Consider the following 18,046-nt stretch of genomic DNA (forward strand, 5'->3'; position numbering starts at 1 on the left):
GGGTCACGTCTCCAGAATGGAGGACCATCGCCATCCCAAGATCGTGTTATATGGCGAGCTCTCCACTGGCCACCGTGACAGAGGTGCACCAAAGAAAAGGTACAAGGACTGCCTAAAGAAATCTCTTGGTGCCTGCCACATTGACCACCGCCAGTGGGCTGATATCGCCTCAAACCATGCATCTTGGCGCCTCACAGTTTGGCGGGCAGCAACTTCCTTTGAAGAAGACCGCAGAGCCCACCTCACTGACAAAAGGCAAAGGAGGAAAAACCCAACACCCAACCCCAACCAACCAATTTTCCCCTGCAACCGCTGCAACCATGTCTGCCTGTCCCGCATCGGACTTGTCAGCCACAAACGAGCCTGCAGCTGACGTGGACATTTACCCCCTCCATAAATCTTCGTCCGCGAAGCCAAGCCAAAGAGAAATAGCACCACCATCTTAAAATATAGAAGATATACAATAAAAGGTCATGTAGTTCTAAGCATTGATCTCCTACTAGATCGACTTTTTTTTCCCCAATCCTATTTTCAGCTTTGATCATAGATGAGTGAACTTCAATGTTGAAGGCTTGACTGCTTTTGGAAAAAGTACATTTATTTTATTCATTCAAAATATGTATCAAACAATCATTTTAAATACAAAATTTTACAATTTGTACACCAATATATTCAGTAAACAGCTCATAAATTACTAGTTACAGCACAATAAGGAATATAGGGTCAATTCTGTACATATAATGCATTTTAAAGTCCCTGATGAAATAATATTAGTCACCTTATTGAATTGATTTCATTCAGAACTACGCAAGTTGAAGTTGTTGAAACTTCAGACAATTTGATATGGCACAGTTAATGGCATGCTATTTCGGGATCACTTATCCAAATCTTATTAGCATGCAACTGTCAATTATTTTTCAATCCAAATGTATGTAACTACTGTCCTACCTATCAGGACTGAACTTTGTTTTGATAAAGACTCCTCCTCCGATGCTAAACATTGTCAGTTCTGTACTCCCTGAAATGTAGGGAACGGCCAATGCATTCCTATGTTATAATACTGATTGTTTACGCAATTTCTCAATAGTTCTGTTGTGATGCCTAGTAGCACTTCCAACTAGTTTAATATGAATACAATAAAGTCCTGTCCAGATAAGCATGTAATGGAATCAAACATGTAATTCCATGTAAAAAAAAGCCTCATGATAGAAATGATACAGTTTGGGCAAAACAGCAAAAGATGAGCTGTGCCAAAAGTATTGGTAAAGATGATAACAATGGACAAATTAGAAAATTTGCTGAGGTTCTTAGTCTACAACGTCTTGAATAGCAGATCATAGTTATATGTCTCTGTTGAAGGAGGAGAAAACAAAAGAAGCACTCCCAGTTTCTATACATGGAAGGCAAACAATATTCTTCATATTTACAAAATGAAGATTTTACTCATTGATTGTTCAACATTAATTCTATAGTTTGCAAGAATGATTATCAAATAAGGCACAAAATATCCACTTCCAAGTTTGCAACAAGTGCTTTGGTAGATAGCTGCTTCCTCCGAAGGAAGAAACCCTATTCACTCACCTTGCTTTATTAGAAAATGGAAAGCACATTCTGGCAGTTTGAATGAGCACCTAGGTTTACACTATTTTTCACTACTTAGCCCAATCATTTTTTAAAGAGGTGCAAACTTCTGCAGCGACGTATTCAGGTGGCCTGTTCCTTTCATGACTTGTTTAGATTGAGAAGTTATTGCCTGCTCGCTTCATGATGCAGGGAGTCTAGGCTGTTGACCTGGAAAGTAGGCAGATGTTGCTGGTGGTGGATTTCCTTGCTTTGGCACCAGGGGTCGAGTTGGCACTAAGTAAACATCAAAATAATATGGGGTGGGGTTGTGGAACAGAGGATTACTTATTGTATAAAAAGACTGCCTGAAAAAACATTAACACAAACTTGTTTGATGAAGAGCCATCAATCTGAAATAATCATGTTTCTACTGATGCTACCCGACTTGTAAATTTTCAGCATTTTTATTTTTACTACAACAGTTTATCCTATTATTGATTAGTTTGCCAGCCAACATAGATTATATGGTAAAGCAAATTCAGATGTCCGAATGCTTGATGCACAAGTCAAAAAAAAGTGATGTAGGATTCTGCTAACAAGTCAGGCAGCAGCCATGCGTAGAAATTGTCAATCAACATTTTGGGTCGAAAAGAGGTTGTAGGGTGATTGGCAGACAGTGAGAGAGGTAGAGAGACAGGTGTAGGGAATGACCACTGCAAATTAAGTATATTCAGAGATAAAGATGAAACTGGAACCAGAGAAATAGAAAAATCTGTCCTTGCTGTTGGGCTTAAGGCTGTCTCGGAGGGTCATGCTGTTGTTCAAATTTATATTTGGCCTAATTCTGGCAATGGAGGAGGCCAACAACAGACATGGCCTTGTGGGAACTTTGAAGGAACTTAAATGTTATCTTCTGCAAATTTTAGCACAGACAGAGCAACAGGTAATATGGCAAAGTGGCCACTCAATCTGCCACCAGGTCAAGAGGTGGACTGGGATATTAGGATCACACTAACAAAAACATAAGTGCTGGAGGAACTCAGCAGGTCTCACAGCGCCCACAAGAGGTAAAGATACAGAACTGACGTTTCAGGCCTGAGCCCTTTTCATTACAATTTCAGCATCTGCAGACTTTCATGTTTCACTCTATTAGGATCACACTGACTAGAGACTGACACAATCGATTTAGAGACAAGAATAAAGGTTTTAAATTTAAAACTGAGTGGAGTGAGTTACAATGTTGATATCAAGTAGAGAGGAAAACAAGGTAAGCCTTTATTTTTGTAGAAAACCCAATTGCTAAAGTCATTTGTTTCTTTATCTTGCTTTGTCTGCTGCTTTAAAAGTAGATTAGGCTAGACATAATTTATTGAGAATAACCATGGAAATTATTTTTATGGTTACAGGAAAGAAGCACTGACCTCCTAACCTTTAAATATTGTGCCAGAAATGGCATGATATTAGCTTCAATTAATCTCAGCCGGAACAGGCAATGTCTTTGTGTGAACGTGTTCACGGTCCACAAGAAAGAAAAACTGATGGAATTCCAGTCCTATAGTGAGTTGCAGAACCAAGACAAACAATTGCACTTATTTAGCAAAACAACTTGAAATATGAAATGTTATAAATGGGAGGTCAGGTCCGTATCATTGAAATCTGTTTCCCAGCTTAGGAATTTTTTGTAGAAATGCCAGATTAATTAATTTATAAACTGAACAAATAATACAATATATATTTTCCATTTGTATAATTCAGTTCTGGATATGTCAGAAGCAAGTTTGTAATCAAAATTCTCAACTTCAGTATATTTTTCTATGGAAAACATTTTTTTCCAAAAAAAATTGAAACAGCTCATTGTTTTCATTAAAGAATCGATCATGTAACTAGTTTTTGGAACTATTAACATATTTTTAAATGCATGCACAACCCTTTTAATCCGGAGTTTTTAACTATTTTACTACCTGCGCCAGATGAATATAATGGCTTCTGCAAAGGAGGTCCTCGAGACAAAGATGGTTTACCACCATCCCTCTTTTGTAAGTATTTTTGATCCAAACCAATTGGTTCACTGCAACAAACAAATATTTTTCTATAAAGCGTCAACATAGCCAGACATGAGTAGATTTAAAAAAAACTCGTAATGTACTCTACAGGCATATCTAAATATTTTACAGATCAGAGAAAATAGTACATACTTCAGATTAGTTTAAAAAATTTGATCCTTTGCAAACAAACTGAATGCCCAACCTATTCAAGCCAATGATCTTTTCAAGTTCTGCTCTCGCGAATAGTACAATGAATCTGCCGACTTCAAAGCCATGGACAGAATATCTGTTTTCATCTGTTAAAACCATTAACAAAACATTCTGCAGCCCCATCTGTATAATTATTATTACAAATAATACACTTAGTCATCCAGAATACAAGACCTTAACTACATTTTGTCCACAAGTTTGGTTCACAAACATGGTTCTTGCCAAAAATTCATTTGTAGTCAATAAGGAAATTAAAACCTCAAAGAATAATCTCTGATAAGATCTACTAAGACTAGAACAAGGATTAGCTTCCATTTGAATGAAAGAAAACAGAAGCATTATTATTCTCTTATCTACTAGAAATGATTAGTCTTTTTCGCAAACTACATTGTGCTGGGCAAGAATCAAGTTTCCTTCACTTAACCCAAGATATAAGTTATGGACAGGTTTTTTTTTACTCATAACTGGGCCCAATCTATTGTCAACTGATAAAAGTTCTCACCATTTACTTCCTATCCAAGCTCCAAGGTGGAAAGAGTCAATTTACTTTTCTACCAACTCCCACAGCTACCTTGACTACATCACTTGACCCCCTGTAAGGATTCCATTCCTTTCTCACAAATCTTACATTCCAGATCATCTGAGATGTCATCCCAAAGAAAAGTGGCGTCCCCTCCACCTCCATCAAGTTGGTCCTCACCTGCATATCCTCCATGCCTTACACATCTGAATTGTCCCCCTCTACCCCAACATGCAACAAGGGCAGGATTCCCCTTGTCCTCACCTACCACCCCACTCGCCTCCGCATCCAACACACCATCTCTGCCATCTCCACAGCCTATGTTATGGTCCTACCTTCTGCATGGACTGGTCCCTCGTGACTCCCTCTTCCACTCCTTTCCCACCAATCACTCCCTTGGCACCTACTCCTGTGACTGCACTTGCGCCCACACCTCCTTCCTCACCACCATTCAGGGCCCTAAACAGTCCTTCCAAGTGAATCTGCAGGGGTTATTTATTGCATTTGGTGCTCCCATTGTGGTCTTCTCTGCATTTGAGACACTGAATGCAGACTTTGGAGGTTGTTTCATTTAGCATCTCGATTCTGTCCCCCTTTACAACACTTATCTCTCAGTGACAATCTATTTCAATTCCCCGCCCCATTCCCTTGCTGACATGCACTGCCAGACTGAGACCACCTGTGAATTGGAGGAACAACACCTCATAATTCCATCTGGGTAGTCTCCAACCAGAAGGCATTAATGTTGACATCTCCAGTTTCTGTTATCTTCCCCCCATCTAACCTTATTTCTTCTTTTCACTGCATTCATGGAGCCAGCCCCTGCCCTGATTAATTCTCACCTTTCCTCTTCTGGCTATCCATGGCCAATTATTATCTTTTGTCTGTGCTCCTCCCCTTGCTCTTTCTTTATTCACCCACCCCAGTTTTATAATTCAGGTGCCTGCCTGCTTTTCACTCCTCCTTTTAAGGGCTCTGGCCTTAAATTCTGTTATATATCTTTATCTCCTATGGATCTGCGAAACTTATGTTCTTCCAGCATTTCTGTCTTTTTACTACAATCACAATGTCTGCAGACTTTCATGTTTTGCTCAATTTAATGTAATGCCAAATTCTTTGCATGCTCGAAATATTGGATATCAATTTTAATCTTTGGTATATTCAGCACTGAGATGCATTGACTCGCTAAAACTTATTTAACCAAATCTTTTCTTTAAATGCTGTATTTAGATCTTCCAATATTATACTGCAATTGAGTACAGTATACTAAGCTTTTTAGATGTGATAAATCAAGTCTGCTAGTTTGTAAAATTCAGCGAAGAAAAGCCCAAAGGTATTGTGAACATATCAGTGTTCCTGCATTTCTGTTTCAAAGCTGAGCTGCAGGTACCCCTAGGAGCACAATCTGGAGAAGACTATAAACGTTTGTGCTCCAATAATCAGAGGACAGCTAGAGGTCAGGTGAAAGGCATCAGACTAAGTTGCAATTATTGAAAATCCAGTTTCAACATCCTAAAACTCTAAATGCTAGTTTTTAGACAAGCCAAAAGGCTGTTTAACACTAAGCCTATTTGAATAAATTTATTTTTTGATAATAAATATACTTCATAAAAAGATTTAAAACTATTTCATACAGAGAACATGGCATTCTCCTTAAATATTGGTTCCTCCTCTCACCCTAGTTCCTTCACTTTTTTCACCCTGTATTCACATACCTTTTGGAAGAGAGACTTATTCCTGTTGGTGTTGAAGATGAAGGGGCTGATGTAGGTTCAGATGCAGGAATGATGCTTGGATTTACTTGCATGGGATTGAAGTGCACCTGGGAAAATAAAATAAAACTGACTGGTTTTGCTTCCAATTAAATGGTAATAGCTGCAAACTTAACACTAATAGAAACATAGAAGATAGGAGCAGGAGTAGGTCATTCGACCCTTCGAGCCTGCTCCGCCATTCAACGAGATCATGGCTGATCTTAAAGTTCAGTACCCCGTCCCGCCTTCTCTCCGTAACCTTTAATACCCTTATACTGAAGAAATAGATCTAATTCCCTCTTAAATATATGTAATGAACCTGCCTCCACTGCCCTCTGTGGCAATGAATTCCACAGATTCACCACCCTCTGGGTAAAGAAATTCCTCCTCATCTCGGTCCTAAATGGTTTGCCTATTATCCTCAAACCATGGCCCCGGGTTCTGGATTTTCCCATCATTGGAAACATCCCATCTGCATCCATTCTGTCCAGTCCTGCCAGAATTTTATATGTCTCTATGAGATCCCCTCTCAATCTTCTAAACTCCAGCGAGTACAATCCCAATTTGCGCAATCTTTCCTCATAAGTCATTCCTGCTATTCCAGGTATCAGCCTGGTGAATCGCCTCTGCACTCCCTCCATTGCAAGAACATCCTTCCTTAGATAAGGCAACCAAAACTGCACACAATACTCCAGGTGTGGTCTCACCAAGGCCCTGTACAGCTGCAGTAAGGTATTCTTGTTCCTATACTCAAACCCTCTTGATATGAAGGCCAACATACCATTTGCCTTTTTAACCGCCTGCTGTACCTGCATGCTCGCCTTCAGAGACTGATGTACAAGTACCCCTAGGTCTCTCTGCACTTCCCCATCTCTTAATCTATTGCCATTCAAATAGTAATCTGCCCTCCGGTTTGTATTACCAAAGTGGATAACCTCACATTTATCCACATTGTAGTGCATTTGCCTTGTATCTGCCCAGTCCCTCAATTTATCCAAACCACACTGGAGCTTCCTGACCCCCTCTTCCGTGCACACAACCCCTCCGAGCTTAGTGTCATCTGCAAATTTGGAGATATTACATCCAATCCCCTCATCCAGATCATTAATGTAAATTGTGAACAGCTGGGGTCCCAGTACAGATCCCTGTGGTACCCCACTGGTCACCGCCTGCCACTCAGAAAATGAGCCATTTATCCCAACTCTCTGTCTTCTACCTGCCAGCCAGTTCTCAATCCACATCAATACTTTGCCCCCAATCCCAAGAGCCTTGATTTTGGAAGCCAGTCGTTTATGCGGGACCTTATCGAAGGCCTTTTTGAAGTCCAGGTACACCACATCCATTGGCTCTCCCCCATCTATTTTACCTGTCACCATCTCAAAGAATTCCAATAGATTTGTCATGCACGATTTACCTTTTGTAAATCCATGTTGACTCCGTCCGATCCCTTCTCTGCTAGTCATATGCTCCGCTATTACATCCTTAATAATGGATTCCATCATTTTGCCCACTACTGTTGTAAGGCTCACAGGCCGATAATTCCCCGCTTTTTCTCTACCCCCCTTTCTAAATAGGGTGACATTAGCTACCCTCCAATCCATGGGTACTGATCCTGAGTCTATCGAGTTCTGGAAAATAATTCTTAAAGCATCTGCTATCTGAATGGCCACTTCCTTGAGTACCCTAGGATGTAGATTATCAGGCCCTTGGGATTTATCTGCCTTCAATCCCATCAATTTCCCCAAGACCATGTCCTTAGAGATACTGATTTCTTTCAGTTCCTCCCTTGCATTAGTCTCTATGTTTCCCAACATCCTTGGGAAGTTATTTGTATCCTCCCTTGTAAAAACAGAACTAAAGTAAGAATTTAATTGGTCTGCCATTTCCTTATTCCTCATTATATATTCCCCTGATTCCGTCTGCAAAGGACCTACTCTGGATTTCACCAATCTTTTCCTCTTGACATATTTATAAAAGCGTTTGCAGTCGGTTTTTATATTTGCCGCGAACTTACTTTCGTAATTTATTTTTGCCCTCTTGATTAATCCCTTTGTCCTCCTTTGCTGCATCTTGAACTGCTCCCAGTCTTCGGTTGCGGTACTTTTTTTGGCCAATTGATATGCTCTCTTTTTGGACCCAATGCTGTCTCTAATTTCCCTCGTTATCCACAGTTGAGTCACCTTTTTTGGTTTATTTTTATGCCAAACCAGTATAAACAATTTTTGCAATTTCTCCATTAGATCTGTGAATGCTTTCCATTGTCTATCCACAGTCAACTCCCCCATAAACACCACCCAATCAATCTTACTCAACTCCCGTCTCATACCATCATAATTCCCTTTATTTAAATTCAGGACCTTAGTCTCAGTTTTAATTTCATCACTCTCCATGTCGAGTGAGAATTCGATCGTATTGTGATCGTTCCTACCCAAAGGGCCTCGCACAACAAGATTGCTGATTAGCCCCTTATCATTGCATAATACCCAATCTAAAATGGCCTGCTCCCGAGTTGGTTCCTCGACATATTGGTCGAGATAACCGTCCCGTAAACATTCAAGGAATTCCTCCTCCTCTGTATTTTTACCAATTTGACTAGTCCAATCTATATGCAAATTAAAGTCTCCCATGATGACAGCTGTTCCCTTTTTGCACGCTTTTCTAATTTCTCTTTTAATGCCTTCCCTCACCTCTACACTACTATTTGGAGGCCTATATACCAACCCCACTAACGTTTTCCGCCCCTTGCTATTCCTCAGTTCTACCCATATAGATTCCGCATCTTCTGAGTTAATATCCTTCCTGTCAATCGTGTCGGTCCCTTCTCTCACCATCAATACTACCCCACCCCCTTTTCTTTCTTGCCGATCCCTCCTAAATATCGTATACCCTGGGATGTTAAGTTCCCAGGCTTGCCCACCCTGCAGCCATGTTTCTGTAATCCCAATCAAATCATATTTATTCATCTCAATTTCCACAGCTAATTCATCTACCTTGTTCCGAATGCTTCTTGCATTAAGATATAAAGCCTTCAGATTTGCTTTTTTCACCCTCCTTGCTCTTTCTGATTTTTTACTTTTGCTGCCTAACCTAACTTTTCCTGTTTGATCTTTTCTGTCCTTTGCCCTATCATACAGGTTCCCATCCCCCTGCCAAATTAGTTTAAACCTCACCCGACGGCTGTACCAAACCTAGCTGCCAATATATTGACCCCTTTTGGGTTTAGGTGTAACCCATCCTTCTTGTAGAGGTTATGCCTTCCCCAAAAGAGATCCCAATGATCCAAGAAGCCAAAACCCTGTCCTTTACACCAGCCCCTCAGCACACATTCATTTTTCTTAACCTTCCATTTTTGTCCTCAGTTGCACTTGGCACAGGTAGCAAACCAGAGATCACCACCCTGGCTGTCCTATTTCTTAGTTTCTGTCCTAGCTCTCTGTAATCCTTTTTCAGTACTTCCTCCTTTTTATCTATGTCATTGGACATGTACCAAGACATCAGGCTGTTCGCCTTCCCCTTTTAGAATACCCTGGACCCGATTTGAGATATCCCGCACCAGGGAGGCAGCACACCATGCGGGCATACCTATCTGGCTCACAGAATCTCTTGTCTGTATTTCTGACAATGGAGTCCCCAATGACCACTGCATTCCTCTTTACCTTTTGGTCCACCATGCCAGGCTCAGTGCCAGCGACCTGGTCACTGCTGCCAGCTTCTGTCAGGTCATCTCCCTCAACAGCATCCAACAAAATATACCTGTTTCTGAGAGGGATATTCACAGGTGTGCTCTCCATTTTCCTGGTATTTTTCTTCCCACCACTGACACATCTGGTCTTGGGATAACTATGTCCCTGAAAGTTGAATCTATCAACTCCTCACTCTCCCTTACCAGCTGTAGGTCCTCAAGTTGCAGCTCCAGTTCCCCAACTCGGTCCTTAAGGAACTGCATCTCGGTGCACCTGACGCAGATGTGGCTACAGCCAAGCACACCAGTATCCAACAAATTATTTAAATTTTCAGGTTAAAAAAACGTATGTATATTTAAACAAATGTCTATTGTGTAATTGTAATAGAATTGTTCAAGGTAACTCCCAAAAAGGTGGCAAAACACCCCCCCCAAAAAAAAAAACAGGTTACTGGAGGAATTCAGCAGATCAGGCAAGATCTGTGGAGGCAAAGGGATGGATAATGTTTTGGGCTGAAACCCTATTTGAACCCTGATGCAGGATCTTGACTGTAAATATCGACCATTTTTTTTTGCCTCCACAGATGCTGCCTGACTCACTGAGTTCCTCCAGCATCTGCTGTTTCTTGTCTCCCAGAAAAGTAACATGGCTTTGTAACAAGTAATTTTTCACTTAAGTTTTACAAACTTGATATTGTGGAATTCATTTAATTCACAAAAAAAGTACGATTAATAAAAATAAATAAATCAAGCTTGCCTGAAGACCATGTCTTGATACACCAGGCCTCAGGGATGGAGTATTCATTCGTACAGAAGAACCAAAGCACTTAGAGTAATTATCTGAAGGTGAAACAGAGGAGACAGTCTGTGGCATCAAGACTGAGAAAGGAGGATGCAAAGTTTGCTGCAAAAGGAAAAACAACAGGAAATGTTTAGCATTCAAAGATAATTAAGAAAATTCAACATTAAGTACGTAAAAAAATGCATTCCAAAACTGCTGTTTAAGAGCAGCGAACGTCGAGACAATATGGCTGTCAATTAACACAGGTAAATTAATGGGTTGTGTTTGACCTCCCACATATGATTGGCTGGGATGAACTGGGAGCTGATACATGGCTCTCATCTAATGCAACACAATGACTGATTTTGGAATATACAATGTAATTGGCAGTTATGAAAATGAAATCAATAGAAAAAGAAAAAAATAGCTAAAAGTGTCAGTGAATGGAACTAAACCATAGGTCACATCAGTTGACCAAAACTGGCAAAATGCAAACCAGGAAGCAATTTTAAAAATAAATGCAAACTCACAGAAAAAAAAACACTGGAGATGACAAAGGCTACATGTTTACTGCCACATCATTCAAAAAAGTTGCACTGTGCATTTCAAACTGATTGGCTTTAATTAATTTTTTTTTAAACTTAAAACTACCTTTCTGTTCTGCACTATTTCGTATTTTCTGTCCAACCCTTCATTCCCAATAGAATAACAACCAACTAAATTCAAAAAAATGTAATATTGCTCATTACATCAGACCTTTGAGATCTCATTAATCACACCCTTCAGCCTGCTATCTCAAAACATCTTTCAGAGAAATTCTGCATTTCAGCAATGGAAATATTGCTTTCTTTGTTTACTGAGACTAATCAGAGGAGGACTGGATGGCCTTGGATCTTTCTTAACCTGCTATTATGACAGATGTAGCAATCCAGCTTTAGGAAACAACTAAATGACTGCTAGATAAAGTTATTGGATGTATTATAAAGGCAAGCATTCTTCCATATTGTGCTCAAAGAATACATGCAAACTCTTTGAATAATGCTTTGAAAGTTGGAAATATAAAACAAGAAGCACATTTAAAAAAAACTAATTTCAACCAACAATTAAAGTATGATACTGGATCCATCATATCTATCCCTACAAGTTTGCACCTGCAAATAAAGACCTCAGATTATAATAACTGTATCAATTTTGCTTGTACCAATTACATTTTGTTATGGCTCATTAGCTTCTCATGGACAACTTGGGATGAACAATAAATGAGTCTAATCAACGATGCCCAGACAGAACAAAAACTAAATACTGCTTCACTTACCAGATTGTTTTGCACACTTCCAGGCCTGGACAGATTGCCACTAGATATTGATGATGGATCAAATGACCCTGTAGTTTCTTGCAAAGCTGATAATTTGTTTTCATTCAGTTGTTTATTCAGCCAAGATATTACTGTGAAAATTAAATTATCTCATTAAAATATTTTAAATTAATTGAGCTCCTGTAAAAAAACATAATCAAACTTAAATAACTTCATCTTATTACTGAAATTATACCAATTTCAATTATAACTTGTAAAGTGCACCCAGTTCATAAATGAGCTACAAATCATTTCACTATTGGTTTATTAATGCTTGAAAAAAAAAGAAAGCTTTTCGAACAACTGACCATTTTCATTTGTCTTTAGAAGTTGTTTGCTTTCTTCTAGTTTTTCAACCGTGGCATCAAACTTCTCCTGCAATTTGAAAACCTAAAAAAAATGAAAAGCACCAGCATTTTTTAAAATAGATTCATCTTTGGGCTGCATGGTTATTGTAGCAGTTAGCACAATGTTATTACAGTGCCAGCATCCCGGTTTCAAATCTGGCACAGTCTGAAAGGAGTTTGCACATTCTCCCCGTGTCTGCGTCAGTTTCATCCCACACTTCAAAACATATGGAGTTAGTAGGTTAATTGGGATATTTATTTACATAATGCAATGAAAGGGAGATTTATTACCTCCTCCTCCTTGTGTCTCAGAGCCTGCTGAACTTCTGCAAGTTCTTGTTGTTCCTTCTGGAGCATTTGTGCCTTCTCACCTAAAAGTTTTTCTTGTTGCATTGTAACTGTATTTTTCAGTTTAATTTTTTCCATCAGCTTCTTAATGTCTCCCTGCAATTTTTTGATGATTTCATTGGCCTGAACAGAAACAATAATTTTATCACAAATGCAATGATTTTGCAGCACTGAGTTTAGTTTTTAAAAAAATCCAAGTTGTTCTTGAAATAATTAATATACATTTCCACTGGTAAACTTCCAAAACTGCCACCATGATTAGTTAAGATTAATTAAAGTTTAATACAGTTTCTCAGTCCCTGCAGATCATTATATTCAAAATTGAATAGTTTTCTCAACACCCAATTTAAAGGTTACACGTAAAGAAAGAAACAACACTGGAGCTGGCCTGCCTGATTTTTAAAATAAAATAACTTTAAGGTATTGACCCACCCACATGAAATAGCCATCAAGACTATTACAAAGCACTGTTTACTTAAATGTCAAATTAAAGATGTTTTGCTTTTCTGTCTTCATCTTACTAGTTGAGAGTGGTAATTAATTCTAAGGTATGCTGATAGGGTGAGAGGAGGGAACATTGAAATACCATAAAATAATGAAACAAATCTTCAATCTTGGAACTTTGATGCCAAACCAGCAGATTTTCTAAATGTCTCCCTTATTAATGCTTTTATTTCCCCACATGTCATACAGCATTAAAATAATACTTCCAATAATTGGGCTGGAAGTTAAAGGGAAAAGGATATGGCCCTGGCTTCACTCCAGGCTCATATACTAAGCCAATGCAAGAGTCAGCAGACAAACAATCAGGATCTCCAAACAAGCAATGCCAGGTTATTAGAGCTTTACAGTAGAGCTACTTCAGGCCCTTTTTAACTGCAAAGCAAAAATTGTATTTAATACCAAACATTTAAATCAATAAAGTCCATTCAAAAGCCTCTTAATAGCAAGAAAGAAACTGTCCTTAAAATTGCTGGTTCAGGTTTTTAAACATGCATCTTTGGTTAAGAAAGGGGAGGCAGAGGGAGAGGGCAAGGTGGGGTGGGTTTTTTCCCATGTGTTGGTTGCTTTCACAAGGCAGCAGGAAGTGGAGGCAGAGTTAATGGAAGGGAATTTGGGTCATGTGATGGTCTGAGCTGCTTTTACAACTCTGCAAATTCTTAGTCTTGGACAGAGCAGTTCTCATACCAGGTCATTCCTAGTCAGAAGAGAGATTGAGAGATATTCTTATATGCCTTTTGCCATTCCCTTCTGGGTGAAAAAACTCAAGTTTTGGTAGTGCTATTGAAGCAACTGCGTTGTATTTTGTCAATGGTAAGCCCTGCGTCCATAGTGCACTGTAAGTGATAGGAGTACTTATTTATGGAAGTTAGCATTGCAAAAATATCTAATGATTACCTTTAATAATTCTTCTGAAAGAGACTTCACAGTAGCTTCTAGCTTTCCCATTTGTTGTTGCTTTAGCTCCAAGCTCTCTTCTAACTTTTTCTGAAAATGAAAACATCAACTTCTGTAGGATCTTGCTAAATCACATATTGTGATTTCTCTTAGAATTTCTACAAGCCTTTACAAATTTCAGACAAATGTTCAAACAGCATGATGCCTTATCAAAATGTTATGATCTAAAACACAAATTAATAAAATATTTGACAGGAATAACACAAAATATAGATTTCTGAAGTCATATTTTGAACTTAAAATAGAGAAGTGTCATCAACATTTAGCAGTTTTACCCTGACATGACGGTATTTATTTGATAATGAAAACTTTCAATTTATGACTTGCTGCATGGTCACATGGTGTGCTCTGCCTTTCAAATTCATTCCATTAACTTGGTCACATGGTGTGCTCTGCCTTTCAAATTCCCACTCTTACCCACCTATGATCTCTTGCTTATGCTCCTCCACCATTCTGCCCCCATCATACATATCTTTGCTACATAAAGATCACTGCATGACCTGCTGAGTTTCTCTAGCACTTTGGTGTATTGATAAACAATGATCCCTTCGGACAATACCTCAATTGCATTTTGTACTTTAAAAATCGGAACAATCACACCCACATTTATTTCTTACAAAATAAAATTGTCACCAAAATCTGCCATTTGGCCCATCATATCCATGTTGGCTCCCAAAGCAATAATACCATTAGTTCCTCCCCCACCCTTTTTTTTTCCTGGACCACTTATTCTATCTCACATAGTTGGCCATCAACTCCCCTTCACGACATTTTGCCATTAACAAACTATGGGGTGCTTTGCAGCGGTCAATTAACCTGCCTTTGAGATATAGAAAGAAATTTAGATACTGAGCCGGTAACATTAACCACGACATCCATCAAAGACAGCCTATTTAGCTAGAGCTGTTTTCTATAAATTATTTTCAGTACGCAACCAGTTAATATGAAAACAAAGAGTACAAGTTACTTGTGCGGAACACACCAATGGAGGGAATACTACTAGTAAAAAACCATTAACTGGTTTCACAATGGATTGTGAAGATACTTATCCACAACTATTAAATACAAACATGTAAACGCTGCAGGGAGCTGGATTAAGGCCAAATGCTCTTTGAAAAAGCTGCCACAATTAATGGGCCAAATTCTCTCCACTGTGCAGTACAATTTTATAGATCGGTGTTACAGCTTGAAAATATGTTCAGTTATTCTTTTTGAAATTATATTTCGATAAAATAAAGCTAACTCATGTCTCTTCAATTATATTTACCAAAATTGTTGACTAAATGAAAAATAATGAATAACAATAAATAGCTTTTTTTACTCATTGATTGATCATCAAGACAAGTAGAAATAGTGAAGAAACATCTGGAGTACATTTTATTCTATTGTTCAGTACGACCAGTTTATTTCTCCAACTCTGACCAACAAATAACTACTACTTATTAAGTTGTTGTCAGCAAAATACAGCAACCTCAACTTCTCCTTATACACATACAGTACATGTTTTCCAGTTGAAACAAAACAAGTATGAAGAACTAACTTATGTTTCTATTGCTATGGATGCTTAGGTAACAATGATTTTTTACTGTCATTTCCAGTTGTGATTGTCTAATTTAATATGAACAGAGTATCGGGGACGTGGCCATGTGAAGGACCTAGGTAGGCATGGGTTGAAAGAGCTCTCCATGAAGATTGATTAAAAGGACGATTCAAAGTCATCAAATCAAACATTTTTTTGTGCTAAAAACAAAAGAATGACAGGTAAGAAAAGTAAGACCCAAAAGAAATAAAACTGAGGAAGCTCAAAAGTCGCTGAGTTTGTCGACAGAAAGTCCACAAGGGAGTGATGAAGTAGGTGCCATCGTGATGTTGGAAGAAACCCAAAGAGATGGGGAGTCGACATAAGATCTTCAAAAAGTGCTGGAAAAGGTGGAGATTTTGAGTGGATAATTCTCTAAAGTGGAAAATGCACTGAAAAGGATGGCAGTAAAAATAGTAATGATGTCGACAGCAATTGAAAACTAATGATTTGGGTGGGCCAGGTCAAAAATGACCTGATAACGACCCATGACAAACTAAAGACCCTGGAGTAAAATGGAAAGAAATGGAAAATGGATAAACAACTGCTGCTGGATAAAAATTTACCATATGGAAAACTTCAATAAAAGAAATAATGTCTGAATCATTGGTCTAAAAGAAGGGACTGAAGGAATGACCCAGTGAGCTTCTTTGAGGAATGGACCCCACGAATGTTGGGCACAGGAAGATTCAAGGAGAGCCTGCTTGTGGAGAGAGCTCACCAAATCTTCGGCCCCAGACGACAGGAGGATCAAAGACCACGACTGGTTCTGGTAAGATTTTTTAGTTAGCGGGATTGGGAGGCAACATTAAAAGCAGCCGCCAAATATGCCAGGGAAAACAATGGTCCAATCGAGTCGGAAGGCAGAAATGTACCATTCTTTCAAGATTTAAGTGTGAATTTGGTTAAAGAAAGAAAATAATTTGATGGCGTTAAAAGACAATTGAGAATACGGAACATAAAGTACTCAATGCTATACCTAGCGACGCTGAGGATCCATGTGTCAGAGGGCCCCGAAGATTTTATAAATCCCCAAAGGAGGTAGAGTAGTTTCTACACGAACTATAAGGGGGCCCAAGAATGGATTTCAGAAAGAGGAACAGGAAAAGATAAAGTGTTAAAGTCTGAATAAAAGTAAAAAGAGTTATATTTTTAATTGTTTTGAGCAGTTAACTAAGAAATATAGACATGTATATAGGAGAGCATGAAAGAGGGTTAATATTTAGAAAAATAGTAGCAAAGCAACCACTCTGATTTAAGGAGGTTATTAGCACTGGAGAAGGAGAGTTTTTACAACATGGTGCCAAGATTAAGGGGAAGGATTCTTTCTTGGACAGTACTGCGGGCTTCCGGGGTTTGTTGTATACATCACCGTCAGAGCAGGGGCATTGCACATGTGTTTTTTAAAGGGAAAAGCTACAAAAGTTACTTCATCTTAGATGAAGGATTTAAACCTGATAGATGTATAGAGACAGACACACCCCAAGGCAAGAGATTATTCATTCTACTCAAAAGTTCAAGATTCTTATGAGAATTGATCTTTTTCTATCATCTGCGCAACTGAAAAAGAGTGGTTAAAACGGAATACTTAACCAGACCATTATCTGACCATGCTCTGCTGACTTTAATGATAATGCCAGAAAGGCAAGAGAGTGTTTATAGGTGACATCTTAATCCCACACTGTTGAGAAGGGCAGATTTCTGTAATTTCATTAGGGGACAAATAGAATTGTTTTGTGAAATGAATTGACCCTCTACTAATGTTAGTTTAAAAAAAAAATATGGGTTACTCTCAAGGCTTATTTAAGAGGACAGATAATTTAATATACCAAAAAACAAGAACATATGGCATAGGTCAATAGCCTGGAGAAAGAGATCACAGAGTTGGGAAAAGAATAGGTTAAAAAAAATAAATAAATACAAAACTTTGGAAAGTAAAAAAAATTGGAATATAATACATTACAAACATACAAAATACAAATTAAAAAAAAAGCAAAGCAGAAGTATTGAAGTATTATGAATTGGAAGATAGAACACAAAGTTTTGTTGTGGCAATTAAAGGCGGAGGAGGATCAAGGATGATCAATGCAATGCAATCAGAAGGAAATCAATGAATCTTCAAAAAAATATACAAAACTGTATAAATCAGAATTGCTTGAGGATTCTAATGAGATAGATGAATTTCTCTCGGCGATTGAGCTGCCAAAATTGGAAAACAGAAATCAGATGGAATTGGATGCCCCCTTTACAGGAGAGAAGATTGTAAAAACCCTGATTATAGGCAAATAAATCACTGGGAGAAGATGGTTTCCTGCCCGAATTTTACAGACAATTTAAGGATCTTTTGATGCCTCTTATTATGGATGTGTTAGACTGTGCGGTAGAGACTCAGACTCTCCTGGAAT

General features: G+C 38.6%; 1 protein-coding gene across 3 annotated transcripts in view; it reads right to left on the reverse strand.

Moving 5' to 3' along the window:
• Positions 1-1,572: 1,572 nt before the first annotated feature.
• Positions 1,573-18,046, reverse strand: part of sass6 (SAS-6 centriolar assembly protein) — a 90,032-nt gene continuing 73,558 nt past the window's right edge. For all 3 annotated transcript variants that reach the window (XM_069929084.1, XM_069929092.1, XM_069929101.1), the window contains 8 exons: positions 14,003-14,092; positions 12,548-12,727; positions 12,218-12,299; positions 11,871-12,001; positions 10,532-10,678; positions 6,054-6,160; positions 3,525-3,631; positions 1,573-1,857 (listed from right to left, as the gene is read on the reverse strand). In XM_069929084.1, the coding sequence (XP_069785185.1) occupies positions 1,763-1,857; positions 3,525-3,631; positions 6,054-6,160; positions 10,532-10,678; positions 11,871-12,001; positions 12,218-12,299; positions 12,548-12,727; positions 14,003-14,092 (939 nt within the window). In that variant the 3' untranslated portion in view covers positions 1,573-1,762. The remainder of the gene's footprint in view (positions 1,858-3,524; positions 3,632-6,053; positions 6,161-10,531; positions 10,679-11,870; positions 12,002-12,217; positions 12,300-12,547; positions 12,728-14,002; positions 14,093-18,046) is intronic.

This window comes from Narcine bancroftii, chromosome 1 (genome assembly GCF_036971445.1).
Source record: "Narcine bancroftii isolate sNarBan1 chromosome 1, sNarBan1.hap1, whole genome shotgun sequence".
NCBI lineage: Eukaryota > Metazoa > Chordata > Chondrichthyes > Torpediniformes > Narcinidae > Narcine > Narcine bancroftii.